This window comes from Brachycentrus maculatus, unplaced genomic scaffold (assembly GCF_059751285.1).
Source record: "Brachycentrus maculatus isolate JH-2025_06_01 unplaced genomic scaffold, ASM5975128v1 h1tg001920l, whole genome shotgun sequence".
Classification (NCBI taxonomy): Eukaryota; Metazoa; Arthropoda; class Insecta; order Trichoptera; family Brachycentridae; genus Brachycentrus; species Brachycentrus maculatus.
Window position 1 is genome coordinate 1 of NW_028282485.1, and position 24,071 is coordinate 24,071.

General features: G+C 30.3%; 2 protein-coding genes across 2 annotated transcripts; one reads left to right on the forward strand and one right to left on the reverse strand.

The window, feature by feature from the left end:
* Positions 1-16,149: 16,149 nt before the first annotated feature.
* Positions 16,150-20,724, reverse strand: LOC148298514 (dol-P-Man:Man(7)GlcNAc(2)-PP-Dol alpha-1,6-mannosyltransferase-like). Its single transcript, XM_088276824.1, has 8 exons — positions 20,503-20,724; positions 20,290-20,422; positions 20,033-20,206; positions 19,369-19,522; positions 18,741-18,885; positions 17,906-18,132; positions 17,678-17,818; positions 16,150-17,564 (listed from the first exon to the last, which is right to left on the reverse strand). Exons 1-8 carry the CDS (start codon positions 20,626-20,628, stop codon positions 16,289-16,291), a joined length of 2,376 nt encoding a protein of 791 aa, XP_088132950.1. The 5' UTR covers positions 20,629-20,724; the 3' UTR covers positions 16,150-16,288.
* A 148-nt stretch (positions 20,725-20,872) lies between these two features.
* LOC148298515 (iron-sulfur cluster assembly factor IBA57, mitochondrial) lies at positions 20,873-22,593 on the forward strand. Its single transcript, XM_088276825.1, has 2 exons — positions 20,873-22,102; positions 22,176-22,593. The coding sequence occupies exon 1, from the start codon at positions 20,968-20,970 to the stop codon at positions 22,036-22,038; it is 1,071 nt and encodes a 356-aa protein (XP_088132951.1). The 5' UTR covers positions 20,873-20,967; the 3' UTR covers positions 22,039-22,102; positions 22,176-22,593.
* Positions 22,594-24,071: the final 1,478 nt, after the last annotated feature.

The window sequence follows — 24,071 nt, forward strand, 5'->3', positions numbered from 1 at the left end:
GATCTAGGAGTACTAAAATTTGAGTAGTGTGGTTGTCAATCATAGGTAGAATGGTGAATATTATTTTTTGACATCTCATCAAAGATGAAGAAGAATATGGAAGTCTGGGCATTTACGGGGCTTACGACCGTCATAGGCTGGTTTAAGTGATCACTTTACACACGTGTAACATTCACCAATTCTACCCATTATTGACAACCACACTACTCAAATTCTTGGAAGTTCTATATATATGAACTAATTTAGAAACCTTGTTCATGAATCACTAGAACTTCACTAGAGACATCTATTGGTGAGATGTAAAGAAGCTTTTTATTAAGCAGAAACTCTTATATTAGTATGTGAGATCCGAATCCCGGTGAATGGTGAATGTTGCACGTGTGTAAAATGATCATTTAACCATCCTTTGATAGGTCATAAGTCCTGTAAATACCCAGACTTCCATATTGTTCTTCATCTATGCTGAGAAGTCAAAAAATTACTGATAAGTGGATAAAATCCAGATATGTGAACAAGTATTTGGATACATTCGAAACGTTATGAATTATAATTATATATGTTGAATTCGCAAGAAAATGCCAAGAAAACATTAAAAAAAAAACGAAACATAAATTGAAAAAATGATTTATATTATCCACTGACACTTCATGATGGAATTGCATTTTAATATATTATTAGATTAAAACCATTTTTTTTAGCTTTTCCACTTTATTTTTATTTGACCAGCGACCGGGTTTCGTCGTTATCGACATCATCAGACTGGTCAATGGTCCAGTCTGATGATGTCGTAACGACGAAACCCGGTCGCTGGTCAAATAAAAATAAAGTGGAAAAGCTAAAAATATTGGTTTTAATCTAATAATATATCAAAAAATGAATTGATTAGGAATAGAAGCAAAGGAAAACCGACGAAAACTTCGCATGATTAAGTATTTCAAATATGTATTCTAAAAATTCTGATGTCAGTTTAGTTAAATTCGTCCTAATGTAAGACATCAATCAAATCCAGACAGGATGACATTTAAACCATAATGATAGATATCTTATAAGCCGTGTGTTTTATTTATAGCCTAGGTTTGAATTTCCAATACAAATCTCAATAGCCGAGTGGGGGGAGTCCCAAAACACTGCGTCTATTATAACTTTCTAATTCCTAATTATCCATACAAAATACATTCGGCGAAATGATTACTATTCAATATAAACAAATGCAAAAAAATCTATGGACCGATCAACGTTCAATTTTGCGATATTTCTAACGATATGATGAAACACGCCTGAACTAAACTAAAGTTTCTTATTCATATCTAACTAACTCACTAACCATTACGTTATTTTCGCAAGGGTAGGTATAGAGAATATACTGCCACACAATCTGTCTTTGCAAACATTCTTAGCCAAAAACACGTTCATACATCTCCTCATAGATACCTAGCAATTATAACGACTCCTGACCTGACCACGTTCGAGTATTTGAAATATTTGATTATCCCAAGTTTTCCTCGGTCTTGCTCTGATCCTATTTCCAAATACATTCGCCTTCTCAATTTGATCGAAAATGCTTATCTCGGTCTTTGCATTATCTCCTTATTTTATCATTCGAACATACATCAAACATCGTTTTTCCACAAATTCGTCATCCTTCTTTTGCCAACTCCATGCTACACTCCGTTGAGGAAATATATATTTTTTAAATTTGTTTTCTTTGTGAATTTAACAGAAGAATTAAATAAAAGCCATTCGCATATACGCATATATATTACCAAAACTTGTACCGATCCGTTAATTAAATTCCACATATTAAATTTATAAAACTATCTGGAAGAGGGACGGGAGGGAGTAAAAGCGGAAAGATCAAAGCTCAAGTCAATATATTTACATAATAATAATATTAACAAACCCTCATCCGCACCCCAATGGGCACTGCGTCATATAAACGCAGTGTTACCTTGATGGTATACACATGAAGGAAAGGTGATCAGCCCTCCCCTTCAGGTACTAGTTCAGGGTAGCATTGAATAAATATACGAGTGAAAAAATCACTTATATTTATTTGACCCTCCCTGGGAATCCAACCCGGGACCTCCAGAACGGTAGCTGAGCGTACTGACCATTACACTACGGAGGCGGACATACATTATATATATATATATATATATATATATATATATATATATATATATATATATATATATATATATATATATATACATATATATATATATATATATATACAGATATATATATATATATATATATATATATATATATATATATATATATATATATATATATATATATATATATATATATACACACACACATATGCACGATCACAGGGGGGGGGGTTAACAAGATTCTGTTAAGAAACTCTGGGTTAATTTACAGATGTATATCGTTGACCCATTAACACGCTTACGACTTACACTTAATTCATCAATTACATCTATTAAAACGCAAATGCAATTAACTCTTAAAACCGCATACCTTTTTTATACCAGCTTGTATCTCACAACGCAACATATATCTCAATACATGTACTTCGCAGGTAATGATACGAATAACGACAAAAATGTATTTCGTATTTCAATATGCGCTTGTTTTTATTTTCTAATCTAAACTTATGAGACGTATTGCGAAAGCGGCGCTGCCGCCAGTTGAAGGTGTGTCGCAACTCGAGTAGATCGTAAGTCGGGGCTTTGTTGTCTGGGGACATTGAACGGATACCCGTATATTTCCACAATATTTAAGTATATCTAAATCTTTGCTCTCAAATGCTGTATTCGGTCCATTTAGGAGTCATTTGTATCAAGATTTCAATCCTACTCTTATGTAAAAGAAAAAGTTTTTTCATTAATTGATTTGGCAGTCATTTTGAAACCAAGCTTGGACACAGAATGCCAAATCCTCTTCCAGTGGAACGGAAGGAGTTTTACGTGGTTTCCTCCCAGCAATGAGCTAATGCTGAGAAGTTCCTGATTGGCCCACACTAGATTATCCCTCCTGTTCCCGACGCAGATTAAAATAAAATATTACATTGAAAAACATATATATCCATCTAAAGGTTTGAATATAAACTAAAGCATTAATAAGGATAAAACAAAAATCCACTTCATGATCTCTAAACCTTGTACATAGTAATCAAGGTAAATGATTAATGTAACTCCAATCTAAAAAAGTAATTTTGGGGTAATATATTTTCGGGGTAATATATGAAACCCAACAACTTGTTCACTGTTTATTTTTATATATATATTTAGTTATAAAGGTAACCCTGAAGAGGGCAACAGGTTGTTGTTCACTGTTTATTTTTATATATATATTTAGTTATAAATGTAACCCTGAAGAGGGCAACAGGTTGTTGCCGAAACTAGTTGGAAAAATAAAAATGTGAGTGGATCAGAATACAAAGTATTTTTATTTCTCGAAATAATTTATCAAGATGATCCACAAAGTTAATGCTTTCAATATTCAAAACATAATATATTTTCATTTTTGATCTAAGTTTGACATGGTAAGTGTCACTTTTGTGGTATTTAACAAGTAAAACTCTTTTTCTTTGGTGTTGTCTGCTAATTCCTGGCTCATTTTATAAAGTTTATAAAATAAATAAAACATAAACTTTGGTTCAAACTAAACGAAATCCTATAAGCGATAGATTGTCCTGAAGGAATTTTTGACTCACATCATCAAAATAATGCAATAAGTATATATTTAAAAAAAATATATTTTAGTTTTTATTATTTACACAATTATTTCAATTTCATACTATTCCAAGTAGCCTAAACGGCTCATTATTAGAAATAGGTATCAAATTGTGGTAGAGTAGGTTCGAACCGAGAAACTCTGACTTAAGAGTCAGCGATACTAACCACGAGACCAACATCCCACACAATTTTTAATTGTTTTTTATATCGGTATTTATAAGGTATTTATTTTGACCCCCTGGGAAACGAACCTGGAACCTCCAGTATGGTAGTCAATTCTACTAACTATTACACAAAGTACTGATAAATGGATATTACACAGAATTTCATCACTAATCTTAACATATCGCTCACTCCTTTCAAGAACGTCATAAATCAAAAATCGTAAATTTTCAGTTGTGCATGTTTTCGGAATTCCCAGAAAATGTACTATATCCCAGCAGAAGAGGCATATTTTTAACTTAATATGTACCCGCTACAGGGCAGAAAATGTTGTTTTTGCATTTTGAAGAACATGTACTGTTTAATTATTTTTTTAACTTTACTAAATATTTTTCAAATGGAGAAAAAACCTTCAAATTTTACCTAAAAAGATCTATTGCACAGTAAAAAGTTCGATAAGTGGCTTGATATTTATTTTTAACACTTTGTGTTATATTTTTAAACTTTAAAAATGTTTTCCTGAAAAATCAAGTTTTTTTATTCATTTCGTTCTTGAAAGGAGTGAGCGATGTATTTGTATGGAAAATCTAACAATGAGATGGAATTCTGAAATTTAAATACTTTCGAAGACGTACACATTCCATACATTCATTTAAACGCCAGACAATGTCGTGTTTACATTCCTGTAAAGACTTGCAATTAATCTTTATAAGTATTTCTTACAAAAAAGGATAACAGTTAATTTTTCACGTAACGAGAAAGTTAGCAAACGTATCTCTGTAATGTCACTCGTCTAAAATCTGTCACTATCCCGCAAATTTAGACATTTAAATTTAGAAATTTAGACAATTAGCATTAATATCGCACGTATTCGTCGAATTATAATTTAAATATTTTTTGGCTCTAATTGGCAATTTTTGAAATCATTGTAAATACATATTGTGAACAAAATAATTTTATGTAAAAAAATATTTTTTGGTAATGTATACAAAATAAAACAAAATTATTGGATCGAATTCTACTTTTCTGAATGTCATGATAAGACAAAACGCGTATAAATTAAATAAAAGTAAATTTTGATTTAATTATTTTGTTTTAATTTGGATACATTACCAAAAAATAAAAAAATGGAATTCTACCACCTAACTGTAATTGCAATAAGATAAATATTGATTTCATTTATTTCGCAACATTTGGCTTAGTCCGAATCCTCGTAAAAAAAATCTAGGTTTTTGCACTTAGAAGTTATTTTTACATTTTTGATATCTTAACATAGATATTTAAATGCGTTAATTAAGGAATTCATGGCTCAAAGTATTAAATCAATGCAATATTAATTTGATCGTTTTTCATATGAAGGTATTTGTTTTTCTTCTTCTTACCCTCATCTGCACCCAATGGTGCAAGGGACACTGAGTCTAAATCCTTAATCAAAAATAAATATATGAATGCATAAATGTATATATATATATATATTTATATATTTATATATATATATATATATATATATATATATATATATATATATATATATATATATATATATATATATATATATATATATATATATACATATATATATATATATTCATATCTTCTCCATCAGTTGTTTGTGATCATTTCACATGCTTCAATGTACCAGTACTTAAAGATATTGCACAAAATGGAATGAAATAAATTCTAGAAGAGATTTCCACATAAAAATATATGAGTTCGTAAAATGTCCATACTAATGCCATAGAATTAATTTAGAGCCTAAAGGCTTATATGGATAACTAATGAAAATTACCTTATCGCTGAATTGTCGGAAAATATGCCCTATTTGAAATAACTCTTAATTATATGTATTACGAAATCATATGGCACACAAAATACACGTGAAAAATAATCTATGAACATTTTTGAACGGTAATTTCTTAGGCGGTATATGGATAATAGGACTTTTATCAGATCGCCTTTCGCGGGACGTGTGCAATTCTTTGTTTTACAAAGTTGCATTTATTGAATTCTGAGAAATTTACTAATGTTAGCGTGTTGATACTGTCAATGTGACTGACCGCTACATATATATCAATCAAACCCTTATCCGCACCCCAGTGGTACATATGGCACTGCATCATATAAACGCAGTGTTATCTTGATCGTTAACACATGAAGGAAAAGTGATCAGCCCTCCGCTTCAGTTACCAGTCCAGGATAATATGGAATAAATATTAGAATTAAAAAATCACTAATATTTATTTAACCCTTCCCTGGGAATCGAACCCGGGACCTCCAGAACGGTAGCCGAGCGTGCTGACCATTACACTACGGAGGCGAACAAATATACATATATGTACATAAGGTATATTATTAAATATATATTTTATTGTATTTTGACAAGCCCAATAAATCAATAACAAAATCTCCTTCTTTTCTTCACTCATTGGATTCATATGTCCATATCGTCTCAACACACTTTCCTTAATGCTATCGATAACGCTTATCTTAGTTTTGTATTACTTTCTTATGTCCCTTTTCAAATAACATTTAGCCACACCTTTGTCTTAGAGATCGCATTTCGCATGCATTCAGTCTATTTTCATAATTAGTTTTTCAACTTTATGTTTCACTTCCACTTTCGTTTACCTTTTGCAGAGATACTCGTACGTACAATTTTGAATTTGCTGAAAGCTTTTTATTTGCTGCAACTGATTAAAGTGAACCATTTACCACCTTAGTATTTTTTATCAATCTTTTCAACCCCTATGAATACATCTTCAAACCCTTATCCGCACCCAATGGTGCATAGGGCACTGCATCATATTAACGCAGTGTAATCTCGATCGTTAACACATGAAGGAAAGGTGATCGGCCCTTCGCTTTAGATACCAGTCCATGGTAATATTGAATAAATATTTGAGTGAAAAAATCACTTATATTTATTTGACTCCCCCTGGGAATCGAACTCGGGACCTTCAGAACGGTGTAAATATAAGTGATTTTTTTCACATTCATATTAATTCAATATTACCTTGGACTGGTACCTGAAGTGGAGGGCTGATCACCTTTCCTTCGTGTGTTAACGATCAAGATAACACTGCATTTATATGATGCAGTGTTATCTATTTTTATTGCCCTATACATCATTGGGTTGCGGAAAATAGTGCTATGATAGTGAAGGGTAGTATTGTTTGCATGCTGTGATAGCATGATATGATATATATATATATATATATATATATATATATATATATATATATATATATATATATATATATATATATATATATATATATATATATATATATATATATATATATATTTATATATATATATTTATATATATATATATATATAAATTTATAAATATATATATATATATATATATATATATATATATATATATATATACGAGTATACACATTAACATACATACGTATAACTTAACAACTGTAGTGTAAATACTAAGTATGTAGGTACTGTATTAAAAATTTCTAGGCTAATCCGAACAGGTCACATGCCCAATAAGTTCGGATTTCCGAGATTCCACTATTTACGAAACATCTACCTATCCAAAATTTTACAATTTCTCTATTTTTAAAATGTAAAATTTCAAAGGCAATTGTCAATAAAATGTAAGAACTCATTAATCCCATTTAACATTGCTAAGGTGTCGCCATATAAGACACATATGTGCAATTGAGTACATTGCTATGTGTGTCTGGTCTAGGCCCGATGACGCAACGCGGCCTGCACTGAAAGGTTACTTATTAAAGCAAAGGTGTTGCAATATAACTGCACTTAGAATGTTTTTTCCATCTGGATATGTGTGGCTGTCTGTCAAGTTTCTAATGCATTCGACCTAAACTTCTGTATGGAAATGAAGCTAGAACTGCAGTCAAAATGCGATCTCTTATAATAGTAAGACAATGTATACTATAATATTATAATATAAGGCAACTAATATACCGCTCACTCCTTTCAACAACGTCATTTATAAAGTTGATTTTTCAGGAGATCGTTTAAGAATAGAATAAAATTTATCAAAAATAAATATCAAGCCACTTATTGAACTTTTTACTGTAGAACAGATCTTTTTAGGTAAAACCTGACTGTTTTTTCCTCCATTTGAAAAATATTTAGTTTATTTAAAAAAATAATTAAACAATACCTTTTCTTCAAAATGCAAAAACAACACTTTTTGCCCTCTAGCGGGTAAAAATTAAGTTAAAAATATGCCTCTTTTGCTGGGATAAAGTACATTTTCTGGGCATTCCGAAAACATGCACAACTGATAATTGACGATTTTTGATTTATGACGTTCTTGAAAGGAGTGAGCGATATATACAAGCTCTGTAACAAAGTAGGTATCTACATCCTACATGAAAAATAACTATGATATAACTACTATAAAAAATAATAATAATGAACAGTGTACATAAAAGAAAATAGCTAAAAAATAATTCAGTCAGTTTTATTAAAATACTTCCAAATTGTCTTTTGGTTGTCGTCTACATGCTTTGATTTTCCTTTTTTAATCCTAGTGTCATCAGCTGTGTGGTTACATTTTCTTAACCAAGTTTGTACTGATGGAACTGGGTCCCAGGTATTTAGATTTGGGAGACCTATCAAATCAATCGTCATCAAATTAGCTACATTATTAATAATAAGGCGACTTCTTTTATCTGAATATATAATATTCATTGCAGAAAATCCTCTTTCTGCCTCTGCCGAACTAACTGCAACAGTACTGGTTATATTTTTGGCTTTTTGGATAGATCTTGAAATGTCGTGACTATGTTGATTTTTCAAAACATTTTCTATATAGTCGCGGAAATCATTAATATCAATTTCATAATGGAAAAGTTGATTGAATTCGCACAATTTTTCCACAATTTGATCTCAATCGGAATACTGTGTGACAACAAAGGGTTAAGGACCAGTTTGGCGAACTCTAAAAACTTTAGGCACCACGCTAGGTATAGCGAACCGGTCTGAACCGACTGAATCCCACCACTAGATGTATCAAATTACTTTAAAAAAATTGACATGTCAGTAGTTGTAATTTACATTTCACGTGGAATTTTGGCTTTTGAAAAGAAATTGCGATAGTGTAATTACACTTCATAATTTCTTACACATTGATATATGTGAGTAATTACTCGCAACACATCGCTCACTCCTTTCAAGAACGTCGTAAATCAAAAAACTTGATTTTTCAGGAGAACGTTTTTAAAGTTTAAAAATATAATACAATGTATTTAAAATAAATATCAAGCCATTTATTGAACTTTTTACTGTGCAACAGATCTTTTTAGGTAAATTATGAATGTTTGTTTTCTATTTGAAAAATATTAAGTTTATTTAAAAAAAGTAATTAAACAATACCTTTTCTTCAAAATGCAAAAACAACACTTTCTGCCCTATAACGGGTAAATATTAATTTAAAAAATGCTGCTTTTGCTGGGATATAGTACATTTTTAGGGCATTCCGAAAACATGCACAACTGAAAATTGACAAATTTTGATTTATGACGTTCTTGAAAGGAGTGAGCGACATGACATCATTTTCAATAAAAAAATATGTATGTAAACATACTTTTTATTTTAACAATTTTTGGAATATTAAAAATATACTCTGATTTTTAAACGACCCTATTATGAAATTATGAACTAACACTTTTAAAAATGTATAGTAAAGCTTTTATTACATACCTACTTTTACTTTTAATCTTTTAAAGTTTATTTTTTTATTTTTAAGTACAAGCAGAGGATTTTATGTATCATACTTACAGTGAGTTAACAAGTTTTATTGAATTTCGAACCGCAAGAAATAATGCAAATTTCTGAAGAGAAAAATGCCTGTTTTGTTTGTTTTGAGTTATTTGATTATGTGCCATCATAATATTAGTGGACATTTCGCTTCATAAACTACACTAGCCAAAGTTTTGTACTTTGAGATTTATTTTTGTTTGTTAAATTATCAACTATATTAAAAGTATATTTTAAAGCAAAAATGTTGTTGAATTTTTCGATAGAATTGTAGTCATTGACGATTTATCTGAGAAAAGGAAAGCTTGAATTAATAAAAATGTACCTACTTTATACGCTCAAATCTAAAAACTAAATATTTTGCTTAGTGCATTTAAGATTCGTCCATATAAAAAATTACTTTAACATTATACTTTAAATGGTAGGAGTGCTCTCAACTGTAACCAGAATAGGTTGTATTTTTTGTTTGTAAAGCAACTGTAGCCAGAATAGGTTGTATTTTTTGTTTGTAAAACAACTGTAGCCAGAAAAGTTTGTATTTTTTGTTTGTAAAGCAACTGTAGCCAGAAAAGTTGTATTTTTTGTTTGTAAAGCAACTGTAGCCAAAATATGTTGTATTTATTGTTTGTAAAGCAACTGTAGCCAGAAAAGTTGTATTTTTTGTTTGTAAAGCAACTGTAGCCAGAAAAGTTGTATTTTTTGTTTGTAAAGCAACTGTAGCCAAAATATGTTGTATTTTTTTGTTTGTAGAGCAACTGTAGCCAGAAAAGTTGTATTTTTTGTTTGTAAAGCAACTGTAGCCAAAATATGTTGTATTTTTTGTTTGTAAAGCAACTGTAGCCAAAATATGTTGTATTTTTTGTTTGTAAAGCAACTGTAGCCAGAATAGGTTGTATTTTTGTTTGTAAAGCAACTGTAGCCAGAATAGGTTGTATTTTTTGTTTGTAAAGCAACTGTAGCCAGAAAAGTTGTATTTTTTGTTTGTGCTTTACAGTTGCTTTAACTGTAGCCAAAATATGTTGTATTTTTTTGTTTGTAGAGCAACTAAAGCCAGAATAGGTTGTATTTTTTGTTTGTAAAGCAACTGTAGCCAGAATCAGTTTTGTAGAGCAACTGTAACCAGAATAGGTTGTATTTTTTGTTTGTAAAGCAACTGTAGCCAGAATCAGTTTTGTAGAGCAACTGTAACCAGAATAGGTTGTATTTTTTGTTTGTAAAGCAACTGTAGCCAGAATAGGTTGTATTTTTTGCTTGTTAAGCAACTGTAGCCAGAATAGGTTGTATTTTTTTGTTTGTATTTTCATTATCATATTATCACTTGTATTAATGACACCTTTTTATTAAATTTTAAATTTTAATAAAAAGGTGTCATTAATATGACACCTTTTATCAAAACTTTTAATACATTTAATATTTATCTTTCAAAATAAAATAAAAATTAACCACAGTATTTTTCAATTGAAATGTATTATAACTGTAAAAGTCTACAATTTGGGTATTTTAAATTGAAACGTTTATAATAACTTGATAAAGCAGATTTATGATAAATTAGATTTACGCTGATGACACATCAATGATGAATTTGATTGGAATGAGTCGTTTTGTTTGCGATAGTTTAACACAATCATATTTAATATGATATATTCTTCCAGCTTGTCATGTCTTCCATCATTATAACAGCAATATTTCCAGAACTTTATATTCCATAAAACTTGTATAAATATTGCTGTATAGTTTTTTTATGCTTGAAACATTTTCATTGCGTAATAATTTAAACAAAGTTCCATACACATATAATGAAATGATTTTTATCAATTTATTTATTTACTCTAATTTGTGGATATAGGCGGGCTTATTCCTACATAGCAATAACTTCCATCCAAATAAGAACAGACTATTATGAAGGTTTATACGTTTTAAAGATGTTTAGATCAGAGGGCAGATAGTACTTTTATAGAATCTAAGAGAAATCACAAAGAAATGCAAAGTCTAAATATTTGCATAATGAAGACACAAATGGGATCTCTTAGCTATAAACCCGCCAGTGAATCCTCTTGTGTCCACTGAATACACTAACAATCAACACCCACATGATTTAAATTTATGAAAAATTTGTATTACATGTTTCATTATATGTGTATATGGCTTATATACATAATATATATATATATATATATATATATATATATATATATATATATATATATATATATATATATATATATGTATATATATATATATATATATATATATATATATATATATATATATATATATATATATATATTTATACATATTTTTTTTATAATATTAATCTTAAATTTATGTACATTACTTTGTTTTTCTGCTGAGACTGATTATAGCAATATTTTTTTTCCTCGTGGACCATTTTGGTTGTTTAATTTGGCAAAACTTTATAAACTTATCACTTGTATTATAAATGTTTATGCTTTAGTATTTACATAGCAGGATTTATGCGCTTACTTTTTTACATTGCTGCCTAACAGCAGTGTAAAATAAAAAGTAATTATAAGCTATTTTGAATAGTAGTAATTTGTGGAAAGAAACACAATCGATTAGTATAATGCAGTACTCATTTTTATCTTTTCGCTAATCAAAAAATTATATCAATGTTCGCTATATTTGGCACTTATAGAAAACAACACTCCTTTTTATAGAGTAATTTGTAAAAATAATTAGAGGAAGTAATTCCTGGCTTGTGCTTTATGGCAGCAGCCTAGAAAAAAATCTTTCTGTATTTAATTTGTTTTAGATCAATTAAATATTGATTTGAAATGCTACTTAAAAAATAAAAATTCATTGTAAAATTATTTTTTTTCTTCTTTTAATATAATTTTATGTTGGCAAAAATCCATTGATACGTAACTCCTTTGAGTTGATTCCTTTTTTGTTATATATGGTGAAAATAAGCCACAATTCCCAAAGTATATTATAACTTCAACTTGTATAATTGAATAAATTTTTATCATTTTTTAGTAAAAAAAATTGTTAACAGAATTCTGTAGCTTAAAAAAGTTTTATTATACTGCAAAATTACTTTTATTTTCTTAACACTTGATTAGATATTTTTGATCATTCAGTAATTTTATTAGAATATACAAAGGATTTAGGAAGTTTCTCATGCGCATTAAAACCTCATGGTTAGTTTATTGTTGTTAAAATGATACTTCATAAATTATTTTTATTTATAGCAATAAGATGTTGGATACCCAACACATAATATGAAATTGCCTGTTATAAAAGTATTATTATAATTGCTGGAGATGACCTTACGGTGTCTCAGTTCAATAGTGAGTAAGGAGTATTTGATTTTTTCCTGCAAAATGTACTATAACAGTTTATTTACCATAATTTATTGAAAATATATATTACAACATATTATTCATCTCTTTTATTTAATTTTAGTAATATTAACAGTTTCATTTTTAAGGAATTGAAACAATAAAAAACACAGGGAGTCAAATTAATGCTGTGTTTGTACTTTTGGACAATAAAACTAATTTTTTGTGAAAAATAAAACACAAAATAATTTAGCATTTTATATTTTTCATTTTTGTTTAATTTTTCATCAAATGATTAGAGAAAAATAAAACAACTGAGTTTAATAATTTTAAAAAATCAACCGAAGTCTGCCCCTGAATTAAATTATAAAAATATATTTTTTTATTATTTAATTCAGGGGCAACATCATACAACTGCGATCATCAGTTTAAGCAGGGTTGAAGTTTGGCAAAGCTTCACTGCATATAAAAATGAAAGAAAAAACATGTTTTATAATTTATTCAAACAAAATTTAATATTAAAACCAATCTTAAAAAAATAAACAACAAGCATCTTCATTGAAATGGTAATAAATAAATCGGCCTTAACTTAACATCTTAGATTATCATATTATTAAGACATTTAAATGATAAAACAGGAAAAAAGTGAAAATTAATTGTTTCGGAACATTTGTATTAAAAATTGATGAAAAAAAAACCTTATTTTAATTCACTCGCAACATTTAAATTTGTAAACAAAAAAAAATTACAGTACTTTTTGTACAATTTTAAAATATTTATTTATACCCAAAGAATATATACCCAAAGAAATATTATAAGCTGATTTTAAAATATTATAAGCTAGTTTTTCGACTAGCAAAAAACATTATAGGTTAAAAAAGAAAACAAAGTAAGACATAACATTTCTGTTTCAAGAAAAACTAATAATAAATATAGTGTAATATATTTATTTGTTTTCAAACATGTTTCAACAAAAGAGTGACCGTATTTTACGGGGGTTGTATTTCCTTAACGCAATGGTTTTGTAATATTTGAAAAATAGTAATTTTTTAAAGAAAATATACCACATTGTATTTCCAAATTGATAAATGTATTTAAATCATTGCCAATTTTCACTACTTTTAATAACTCAGGAAATGGAGTAGAATTAATCATGAATATGACCGTCGAATTTCAACACATTAGATAATGAGTGGTTATAATCTCGTAGAAGAACCGCGAACTATGAGTCAGGAGCTCTTTATTTAGACCTCACAAACTAACTGGTTCCTATTTTCAAAAACAATCAGAAAAACAGGCTTACCTGAAAATAGTATTGAATTGAAATATGTATTTGTGTATATCATAAGAACACAAATATATTGTAGTCATACAGGAGAAAGTGACCAAGTGCATTTTTTTACAAAAACGTGATCATTGACTATCTGATGTCTCTTACTAGCATAATATTGCCCTGAAAAAAATTCCTAAGGATTTTAAACTAGGAAGTATAATATATTTACTTGTTAAAAATGATTAACTGCATTGATGTTTATTTTCTTGATAAGCTAAAGTGTCTTAAATGGCCCTCCTGAACATTTTACGTTTTGTTAGTTGGTCACTTTCTCCTGTACGACTATGATATATACATTTTTCAAAGATTTCAATAATAAAATTTTTAATAAAATATAAATATAAAATTACAATAGTATCTTATTGGTTAGTAATAGCCTAAATAAAATAAAGTAATTTACACAGCAAAAGGGTATAAAATGCCTGTTTTATAAGTAAAATGGAAAATGCAATTAATTATTATACACTAATAAAAAATCATTGAGCAATCAACAAAGCAAGTTTTGTTAAATATTTCACAAATGATGTACTGTTTTTAAGTTAAAATATTGTATATGTAGTAAGAAATACATGTTGAGCTAAATGCAACCACGGCGACTAAATGTGGTTCAACTATGTACAAGCTACAATATAGAGTTGTAATAAAAACAAAATATATGCGTATAAAAAGGACAATACCACAAATAAACTAATATAATATAACAACGCTGGAAAACGAAAAGATTCTCCATCTTGCAAATCGGAGATTAAGTGCTTCTGCAAGCATACACTAGCAGCTTGAAGCAGTCAGGATCGACTAATTGTTTTATTGTCAAACTGATTGTCGACTGCTGCATAGTCAGGACTGAATGCTTTTAGCTTCTCCTACTACGCAGTGAGCTAGCTGTCTCAAACTCAAAACAAGGCAGCAAACAGTCAGCGTGCAGTCACTCGCAAGTTGACTGTATGCTGACTGCTCAAAACAGCCATGTGCGTGGAATTTTTCGTATCAAAACTGCAAAATACTAACCTAACTGCGGCAGCTGGAAGTGATCTCAACTGGTTCAAGCTGCGTGTTTTATTTTATTTGTAACAAAACTGTAGATTATAATTTATGTACGAGCGAAACAATTGTAAAACCAAAAAGCCAAATGTTTTTTTCGCTTAGGAGAGACAAATATGTAATGATATTTAAAAAATTTTCACTGTTTTTAGGAAGTGAACATAGTATGTATTATTGAACATATTAATATTATCTTTGGTAATTTTATTTTAACCTTCAAAAAACTGGAAGTACTCTAAAAAATCACTTATTTGTTTCCCTGATCATAAGCCATTTTAAATTTAGGATTTTTACACATAACTGATTTTTACACATATCTGATTTTTACATATATGATTTTAACACATATTATGTATGTGCCACTAATGTTTTTTTCGCTTTCCTATATTGATATTCTTCACGCGTAAGTTGGTAAAAATATAAACACCTATCCCCAAAAATAAATTAAAACATCATAAATCTTAAAGAATTATTGATCCATTTTGAAATGATGTAGATACATTATTGTATTTATTAAAAAAAAAAAATTAAAATAAGCATCTTGAAAAAAAAAGTTGTATAATTTTTTTTAAAAATCAACATATTTCTATAAGAATGAATTTTGATAAAAAAATATTTATATATATATTTATATTTAATATCGTAAGATCGAAAATTCGTATATCGGATATTATCCGGGTATGCTATTATACCTGGATATTATGCTTTTGTTCTGGCACATAAAGAAATCACACAAAATGCATTGAAATTGCAATAATTTTTGGCGTGACCCAATACCTAATGATCTAATACCTGTCCTTAGTATGGTCATTTTATATCATATCATTAATGCTACAAAATGTACAATAGATAACTATATGCACAGATTATAAACCTCAGTTCTAAAACACAGATTGTTCAGTCAAGGCAGTTGTAATAATAGGCATCACAGTGTCAAATACATATAATACAACTGAAAATATTGGCCATTTATGATTTTGATATATTTTTCATTCATTAAAATCATCATAGAAGTTCTGATCAAAGTTTTCCTCCATATAGGGTTCTTCTACCATCTCCACTTCAGGATCTGCACTATCTGAGACTTGTCCACTTCCACTCCCCGTAGTCCCGTGGTATTCCTTCTGCTGAATGAATAAGGTGAAGTTTTGATATTTTTCATTGATTATTTCTTCTACTATCTGCTGTATGGCGACTCTTTGTTCGGCAATTTCCATATTTTTTATATCCGAGACATCTTCGCTTTCGTGTTTCTTCTCCAATAATTTTTTCAATACTTCGTCCACGATTTCTTGAATGGAAGTATTTTGAAGATAATTTTTAAAATCGTTTTCTTTTAATGTCGAATCTCCTACCCCTTCTGAATCTGCGTGATGCGTATATTTGTCTACACCGCTACCTCCGTTATCTTTGAAAGTATCCACACTTTTGAATTCTTTCTTCGTTTCCACATTCAGTTTCTTGGGTACAGAGTCATCTACTTTAGTGAGGATGTGCTGATGAATGGTCTGCTGTTTATGGCTTATAATAAGTTCCTTAAGTTTCTGTTTTGCCGAAGCCATTAATTTCTTTTTGGCCTTTTCCGACGGCCACTTTTTTCGTAGTTGTTTTCGCGGATACTCATTACTGCCGGCTTGAGTCTCGTTTATGTCTTTGGTTAGCAAGCCTGGCAACTTGACATCTTCATCATCCAATTCATCAATATCCTTATATTTTTCGATAATGTTTTTGATATTATCTCGAACATGAACAGTTGTATCCGGAGTAGTTTCTACAGGCTCCTTGACTTCATCATCTGAACTCTCTCCATCCTGCGAAATGTCATCTTCAAACTGATCTGTCATTTCTTCCATAGAATTGTCGCCAAATTCTATATCACGAAGATGTTTGAAATGTTCTGGAAGTTCTAGATCCATATTGAGAGGTTCATCTCTCCAAGATATCCTTTCCAAAATGAACAAATAAGGTTTTGTTCTCACTTTGAATGGTGGAATGCTCTGGTAATTGAAGTTGATGTGCGAAAATCCTTCGATAGAATCCAGGACTGCGTGGGTTTCGATGAAAGGTTTTAATTTAGAAGAGTATTTGCTCTTACCTTCAATTATTAAATGAGAAAATCTGTACAAATCCTCAGGCTGAAGGTGTTCAGTTTTGTTATAAATCCAGTTATCGTTTAATTGGGTGAATCTTGTAACGCCAGTTTGCGCCGCCAAGTTATCTATATGAACATTTATAAATGGTTGTCCTTTTAAAAGTCGATGGAATCTGGAAAACAATAACAAACATACATGTATAACAATCTGCCAAAGGTCCATTTATTTAAAATATATTGTAAAAATCAGAATAATTAAAACTTAAATAATATTTTGGGTAATCACCTTGATACAGCAGTGCCTCCGGGATAATTAACACCAGCCACGGTCAGGAAAGCTAGTAACAGGACAATATTTCCCAACAGACAACCCACAGCACCCCATGAAAGTGTCGCAAATAAAACTGTCTTTCCTCTCCGCTCCCACCTACAATGTAATGTGCAAAATTTTCATTCCCGAGATTAAACACCCATACAGGAGAAATCACACTCATATTGCAATATTGAGACTCACATGTAATTGCAAGCAGCGGCCGCAGAAATATTGAAAAGGGGGAAAACATAAATAATAAACCGGAGTTCCTTGTGTGGTAACAAGGAAAATAAAGTTACAAAGATGACTGATGGTACCAAAAATGCTAAAGTTCTTCTGTCAAAATAGGCTCCGATCGGAATCAGCAATAGACTCGGGCCCAAACCTCGAGGTAGGGCAGAATACCAATACCACAGGAATGGTGATGTCTTATCCAAATGTTAAGGAAAACCTCAAATAACAGAAATGCAAATTTGTACGAGCAATCATGTTATTACCCTAAGTATAAAAATTTTCAGCATTATATTCCCTTTAGGGGTTAGAGAAGTACTTTGCTTTAGCATGATGCAGGATGAAAAGTGTAAATTTTACCGAGTTGTGTAAATTTCACTGGTATAAATACAAATCAACATTTTTACATTGTGTATCGTCAATTCCATAGGGAAGTTTATGCATTAATTGTAGTCAGGACTTTTTTTTCCATTTTACGCGGTGGAATAGTATTGTATTCATTCCAAACTCAGGGAAAGTGTAAAATTTATACTTTTTCACAAGTGGTAGAATTTCAGATAGAGAAGTTTAAATAAAACAATATGTTCTCTTTTACTTGGGCATCAGAACATCAATGGGTTGTCAAGATCTATAAATCAAGGTTTATAAATCTGCAGCTGTGTATTTTTAGCCATTTTTACGACTGCTAATTTCGTAATACCAAAGTAATAAAAGAACATTAACTTTATGTGTCAAAGTATGTTCTAGAAACAGGGTAGTGCTAGTGTTACTTGGCTTAGTGATTGAACAAAAGCAAAAAGGATACTCCCCACTGGGAACTCTTATTAAGCACAGTGTTAAACCAAAAGACCTCCGCTTCTGGCCAAGTCAAACGAGACCAAAATATAGAATCAACGGCCACTGTTATTGTAACTAAAACACAAGCTGCTGGAATGGAAATTTTTAATAATCTGAAATAAAAGAAAGTATGTATGAAAATATAATTATGCAACGTAAAATAACATATTTATAGCAGACATTTTGTCACAGGCAAACAAACATTAAATGTAACATATTTCTTTTATAATGAATTTTAATTATATTTAAACTAGTTATTTTTTTATAAATACACATACAAAAGTGTACAAAATATACCTTAGTCTATTTTAACATAATTTTTAAACAACACAGTCTTACAAAATAATGTGATACTCTTTTTACATATATTTTTTTGTTCAACTTTTGTAAACTTAAACTTCAAAAACACTTTTTTCTTCAATTTATGTATCCACATATCTATATTTTGAGTGCGTTAATTTTTTTTATTATAATTGCTGCTATATATTTTTTTACATATTATTACAGGAATATACATTACCCTGTGTAAAAACAGAATTAGGTGCAGTAAAAGGAAACAAATATATCAATATTATTTAGGCGTACAAATATTTTACCTGAGAAATGAAATCCTTTTCAAATAAAGGTCATAAAGTAAGAATTGTCCCAAGAGTAAAGCAACCTCCGCTCTAAATATAATAATAGCTGCTCCGGATATACAAATAAAGTGTGTATGTTTTCCTTTCACCCAGTTCTCTAATGCCAAGAGTACTGAAATATAAAACCAAATCAGAGTATGAGAAGCGGTAGATATAGCACGGTCAAAAGTGAAAATAGGGTGGTCACATCGCACAAATTTAATGTGACAGATCTGATGGGCACAAACTAACATGCAGCAAGGTATTTAGGTGAGGAAAGCAAAGGATTTGACAAACAAGTACATGTACACACATATGTATAGCGATAATATTGACAATTAGTACCATTTCTTTATATTTTATTGAGTTGGCTATATACTTGTTCGAAAATCACTGTGAATTCCTCTTCTAAATACCTGATGCATACTTTTCTGCACTATAAGGTTCAGTGCAGCACTGGAATATGCAGAAAATCTTCTAAACAAGATTATATTTTTGTATTTAATGTTGTAAAATTATTTTTTCCTTAGACCCGTATCGGCACCTAAATGGTGCAAAGAGCACCACATCAAATTGGCACGGTGCTAACTCGAATATTAATTATAATTTAATGGCATATACAATCAATTTCTGTAGTAATTACCTAGTGGGAGCGCAATTATATTTGGCAAAGGTCGGCTGAGATAAAACATGAAATGGTACTGGGTAACAGTTAATGCTGTAAACCACCAACTAAATGTTCCTCCGAATATTGTTCTCAAACTGTCTCTTAGTCGACACCAGGATATGATAACACACGCTGCCAGGCAAAATCGAACTGAAAGTTTTATAATTTTTCACACATTATGGAACAATTCAATAAATAAATAACTAAATATACAATTTGTCAAACTCCGTTACCTATGTACTGGGCCCAAAACTTATTTATTTCTAAAAGTTGGACTAAAAATACAACAGGTGAAGAGAGAGCAGAAATAATCAAAGGACCCAGGAAGCTCCTCGGAACTACACCCGGAAATTCATGGTGATCGTACTGTGAAAAAATAAACAACATTTATTCTTCACAATACTTCAGCGATATCTATGTGCCGTGTTAAAAATAGAAATGTATACCAGCGAAAGGTTATGTCTATAATACAAGATATCATGCATTGCCTGGATATTAAAACTTTCCTCCACTTTTGTAAAAGGACAGTAAATTAAATGCACTCCGGCAAACAATAGCAATAATTGAGCCATAATCTCTATTTTTACATATCGCCAATTTTATATAACAAAAAAAAAACAGAACCCGGGAAACGTCAAGTCGTCGAGTATTCAAAAATAAAAATATCCAGCTCGAAAACGATGTCGATGATACGTACAGCTGACAGAAATACATTTATGGCTATTAAGTAATGTTTATTTTAGGGTAGGTACTTAATATTTATTTTATATGGCAATGTTTTATTTTTTAATCTGGCAGTTACAAATATTAACTGTCACATTTGACAAAAAGATTTGTTTTATTTTGGTTTTATTTTGTGTCCGGAGCGAGTCATTTCAGTGTTTTCAAATACCGAACAAATCTTATAAGTGATGTATTATTCTATAAAGGTAATAAATAATTTCAAAAGCATTTTTTTGAATAATTTTGCAAAACGACGTTTGAGTACGACTTCCTTGCATAATAACAAAAATGTATTGCAACGGTTGGAGAACCGAAGTCTCATCGGAGTTACTGGCGAGGAAGTTGTCCCGTATTTACAAGGTCTCATAACTAACGACATGAGACATCTAGAAGATGGAGCCGGAAGTATGTACTCCATGTTTTTAAATACCAAAGGAAGAGTTGTGTACGATTCGATAATCTACAGAACAGAAGATCCGAAGACTTTTCTCATAGAATGTGATAGTACAGTAATAAGCATTTTTCAAAAGCATCTTAAAATGTTCAAGGTCAAAAGAAGAATCGATATAGATGTCCATTCTTATAATATCTGGGTTTTATTTAAGTCGACATTGAATTCGGTAGATCATACTAAACTTGAATCTTTGAGTAGCAGCAATCCAAATCCGAAATTTGACACAAAAGAGAATCTCCAGCTGTACAAAGATCCCAGAACAAATTTACTAGGTACAAGAATACTATGCGACTCTTCGGTCAATCGCGAATGTATTATAAAAACATTGGATGTTGAAAATGTTCAACAGACTGATGAAGATTTGTATAGAACATACCGCTACCACTTGGGGGTTGGAGAAGGGGTGCACGACCTTCCCCCTGGAAATTGCTTTCCTTTAGAAGCCAACGCAGACTTCCTCCACGGTGTTAGTTTTCACAAAGGCTGTTACATCGGACAAGAACTCACAGCTAGAACACATCACACAGGCGTCGTTAGAAAGAGACTGATGCCTATCATTTTTGAAAACTGTTTAAATTCCGTAATACCCAATGAAACCGGCGTTTACAGTCCAAACGACAGTAAAACGTCGATTGGAAAAGTTAGAGGAGCAATGGACAGAGTGGGGCTCGGGTTGCTGAGAGTAGCTCAAGCGTTAGAGGTGCCCTCTCTTAATATATCGGGACATAATGCAAAAACTTACCGCCCACACTGGTGGCCCGCTGAAGCGCCTAAGGAAAAGAACACCTTGACTCAAGACAAATAATCTACCAGACACTTCTGATGTATTTCTTTCTGATCGTATAAATATTCAGAACCCACCATGTCAGGTACACCTGTACATTGAGATAGTCAAATAACTGTAATTTATTGACCAATTTAAATATCATTTTGTTATTTCAGATTTAAAATGGAACCAACACAAAAAGATGGCCAAAGCGATGAAAAGCCCGAAAATAACTTGATAATGTTTGAGTGTTTTAAATGTAAAATGCGTGAAAATGTTCACTACAAAGGAAAAAAACCTCCTTTTGCCAAGGAAATAATGCTGAAAGAAGAAAGTTACGTATTGAAAGACCCTTTTAGTGAAAGCGGCCGCGGGCAGATACTAGTTGTTGGGAACGACTGCTGTTCTTGCAATAGAATGTTTTGCTTGGGAAAAGAGTGTAGTATTTTCTATGTAAAAACGTTTTGTCTCGAGTGTGCTACTGAAAATTTAGACTCTTTACCTAGTGCAATCAAAAATAAACTTCAGCAGTGTAATAAATAATAGTGAAAATATTGTTTTATTTTGTATTTCTCAAATAAAATGTATACCACACTTTTTTTTCTTCTACATTTGTATTAATTGCATGTAAGTCCTATCTTGATCTTAAATTAATTACAGTTCTACTGTAATATTCAAACAGGAAATATTCATAATTTATAATTATAGGAAATGACTTAAGGCCTTGCTCGCAAACATAGAATTTAGTAAGTGGCCAGATGCGCGAGAGGCCACACGTCTACACATCCAATTGTTTTTAAAGAATATATATTGGCATTTGTTTTTTTTTAAGAATATACAGTGAAACCTCTATTTATCGTTCCTCGAATAATCGTTTACCCGGATGTGTCGTTTATTTCTTCTACCCCGAATTCATTTCATACAAAAATAGATCGCATCGATCGTTTTTATCCATCATTTTACCGCATTCATCGTTTGAATTATGCTACATATTTGATATAATTTGTCTGTTTTTTTACTTTTTTTTTAAACTTTCTCAATATTTCAACGTGTGGGATACAGACTATCAAAAGCTTGTGTGATGGATATAGCAGAAGAGGTCTGAAGATCTTTGGGTTCTGTTCAACTTTGTATTTTTTTTTAATAAATACATTTATTAACATCTAAAACTTGTATTCGTGAAATTTCCACCTACTAATGGTTATGCAGATTGGGAGGATGGTATCTTTACTCGATCGTATCTCCTTGTGTATTGACTTCTTTATCCCGCATTCATTGTTTTCCCGCATTCATTGTTTTCCCGCATTCATAGTTTATTTCAATAGGTCCCTTTAAAAACGATAGATAGAGGTTTCACAACCTAACCTAACCTAACCTGTATATACAAAAAAAATTATATAACTCTTTACCTTTCAATAACTATTTTTTTTAAAACCCACATAATTATTTCAAAGAAAAATTCAGTTTTTCAATACCAAAATGGTGTTTTAAAAAAGAAAAAAACAATTACGTTAAATGTTACCGGATTTAAAGAAAATTAAGATGCGGATTATTGATTACTGGACCTTAAGACAGGTTTCATATTATTTTCCACCCAACATATAAAATTAAGTGTTCATTCATATGATGATAATTCTAATTTTACTATAATTCAAACAACATTAGGGAATTATGGACCACCATATGATTTTTATACAAAACATCTGATATTTTTGCTATTTAAGATAAATAAAAGAATGTATTAAAAAATAATCATAAGTTTTTTCCCTTTATGAAAATAGCCAGTAAAAGTTTTTTTTAATCTGATATATTTACCAATCTTGGTTCTATCATTTCCTAATTCACCTGCGTTTACTGTAAAACATTATTTTGCATATTAACTAAAGACAAGAGTTCAAATTGCACTGTTTCCAGACTTATACTTTTACCCTAAATAACATGATGCAAAATTTACAAAAAAAGTCGTATTCTCTTTTTTAATGTGAAAGATTCCAACCTCATTAAATTCAATATTATCAGAAAAGATAAGTTCTAAGCTGGATTGGAGTAAATAAAAATACATATTTTTTATG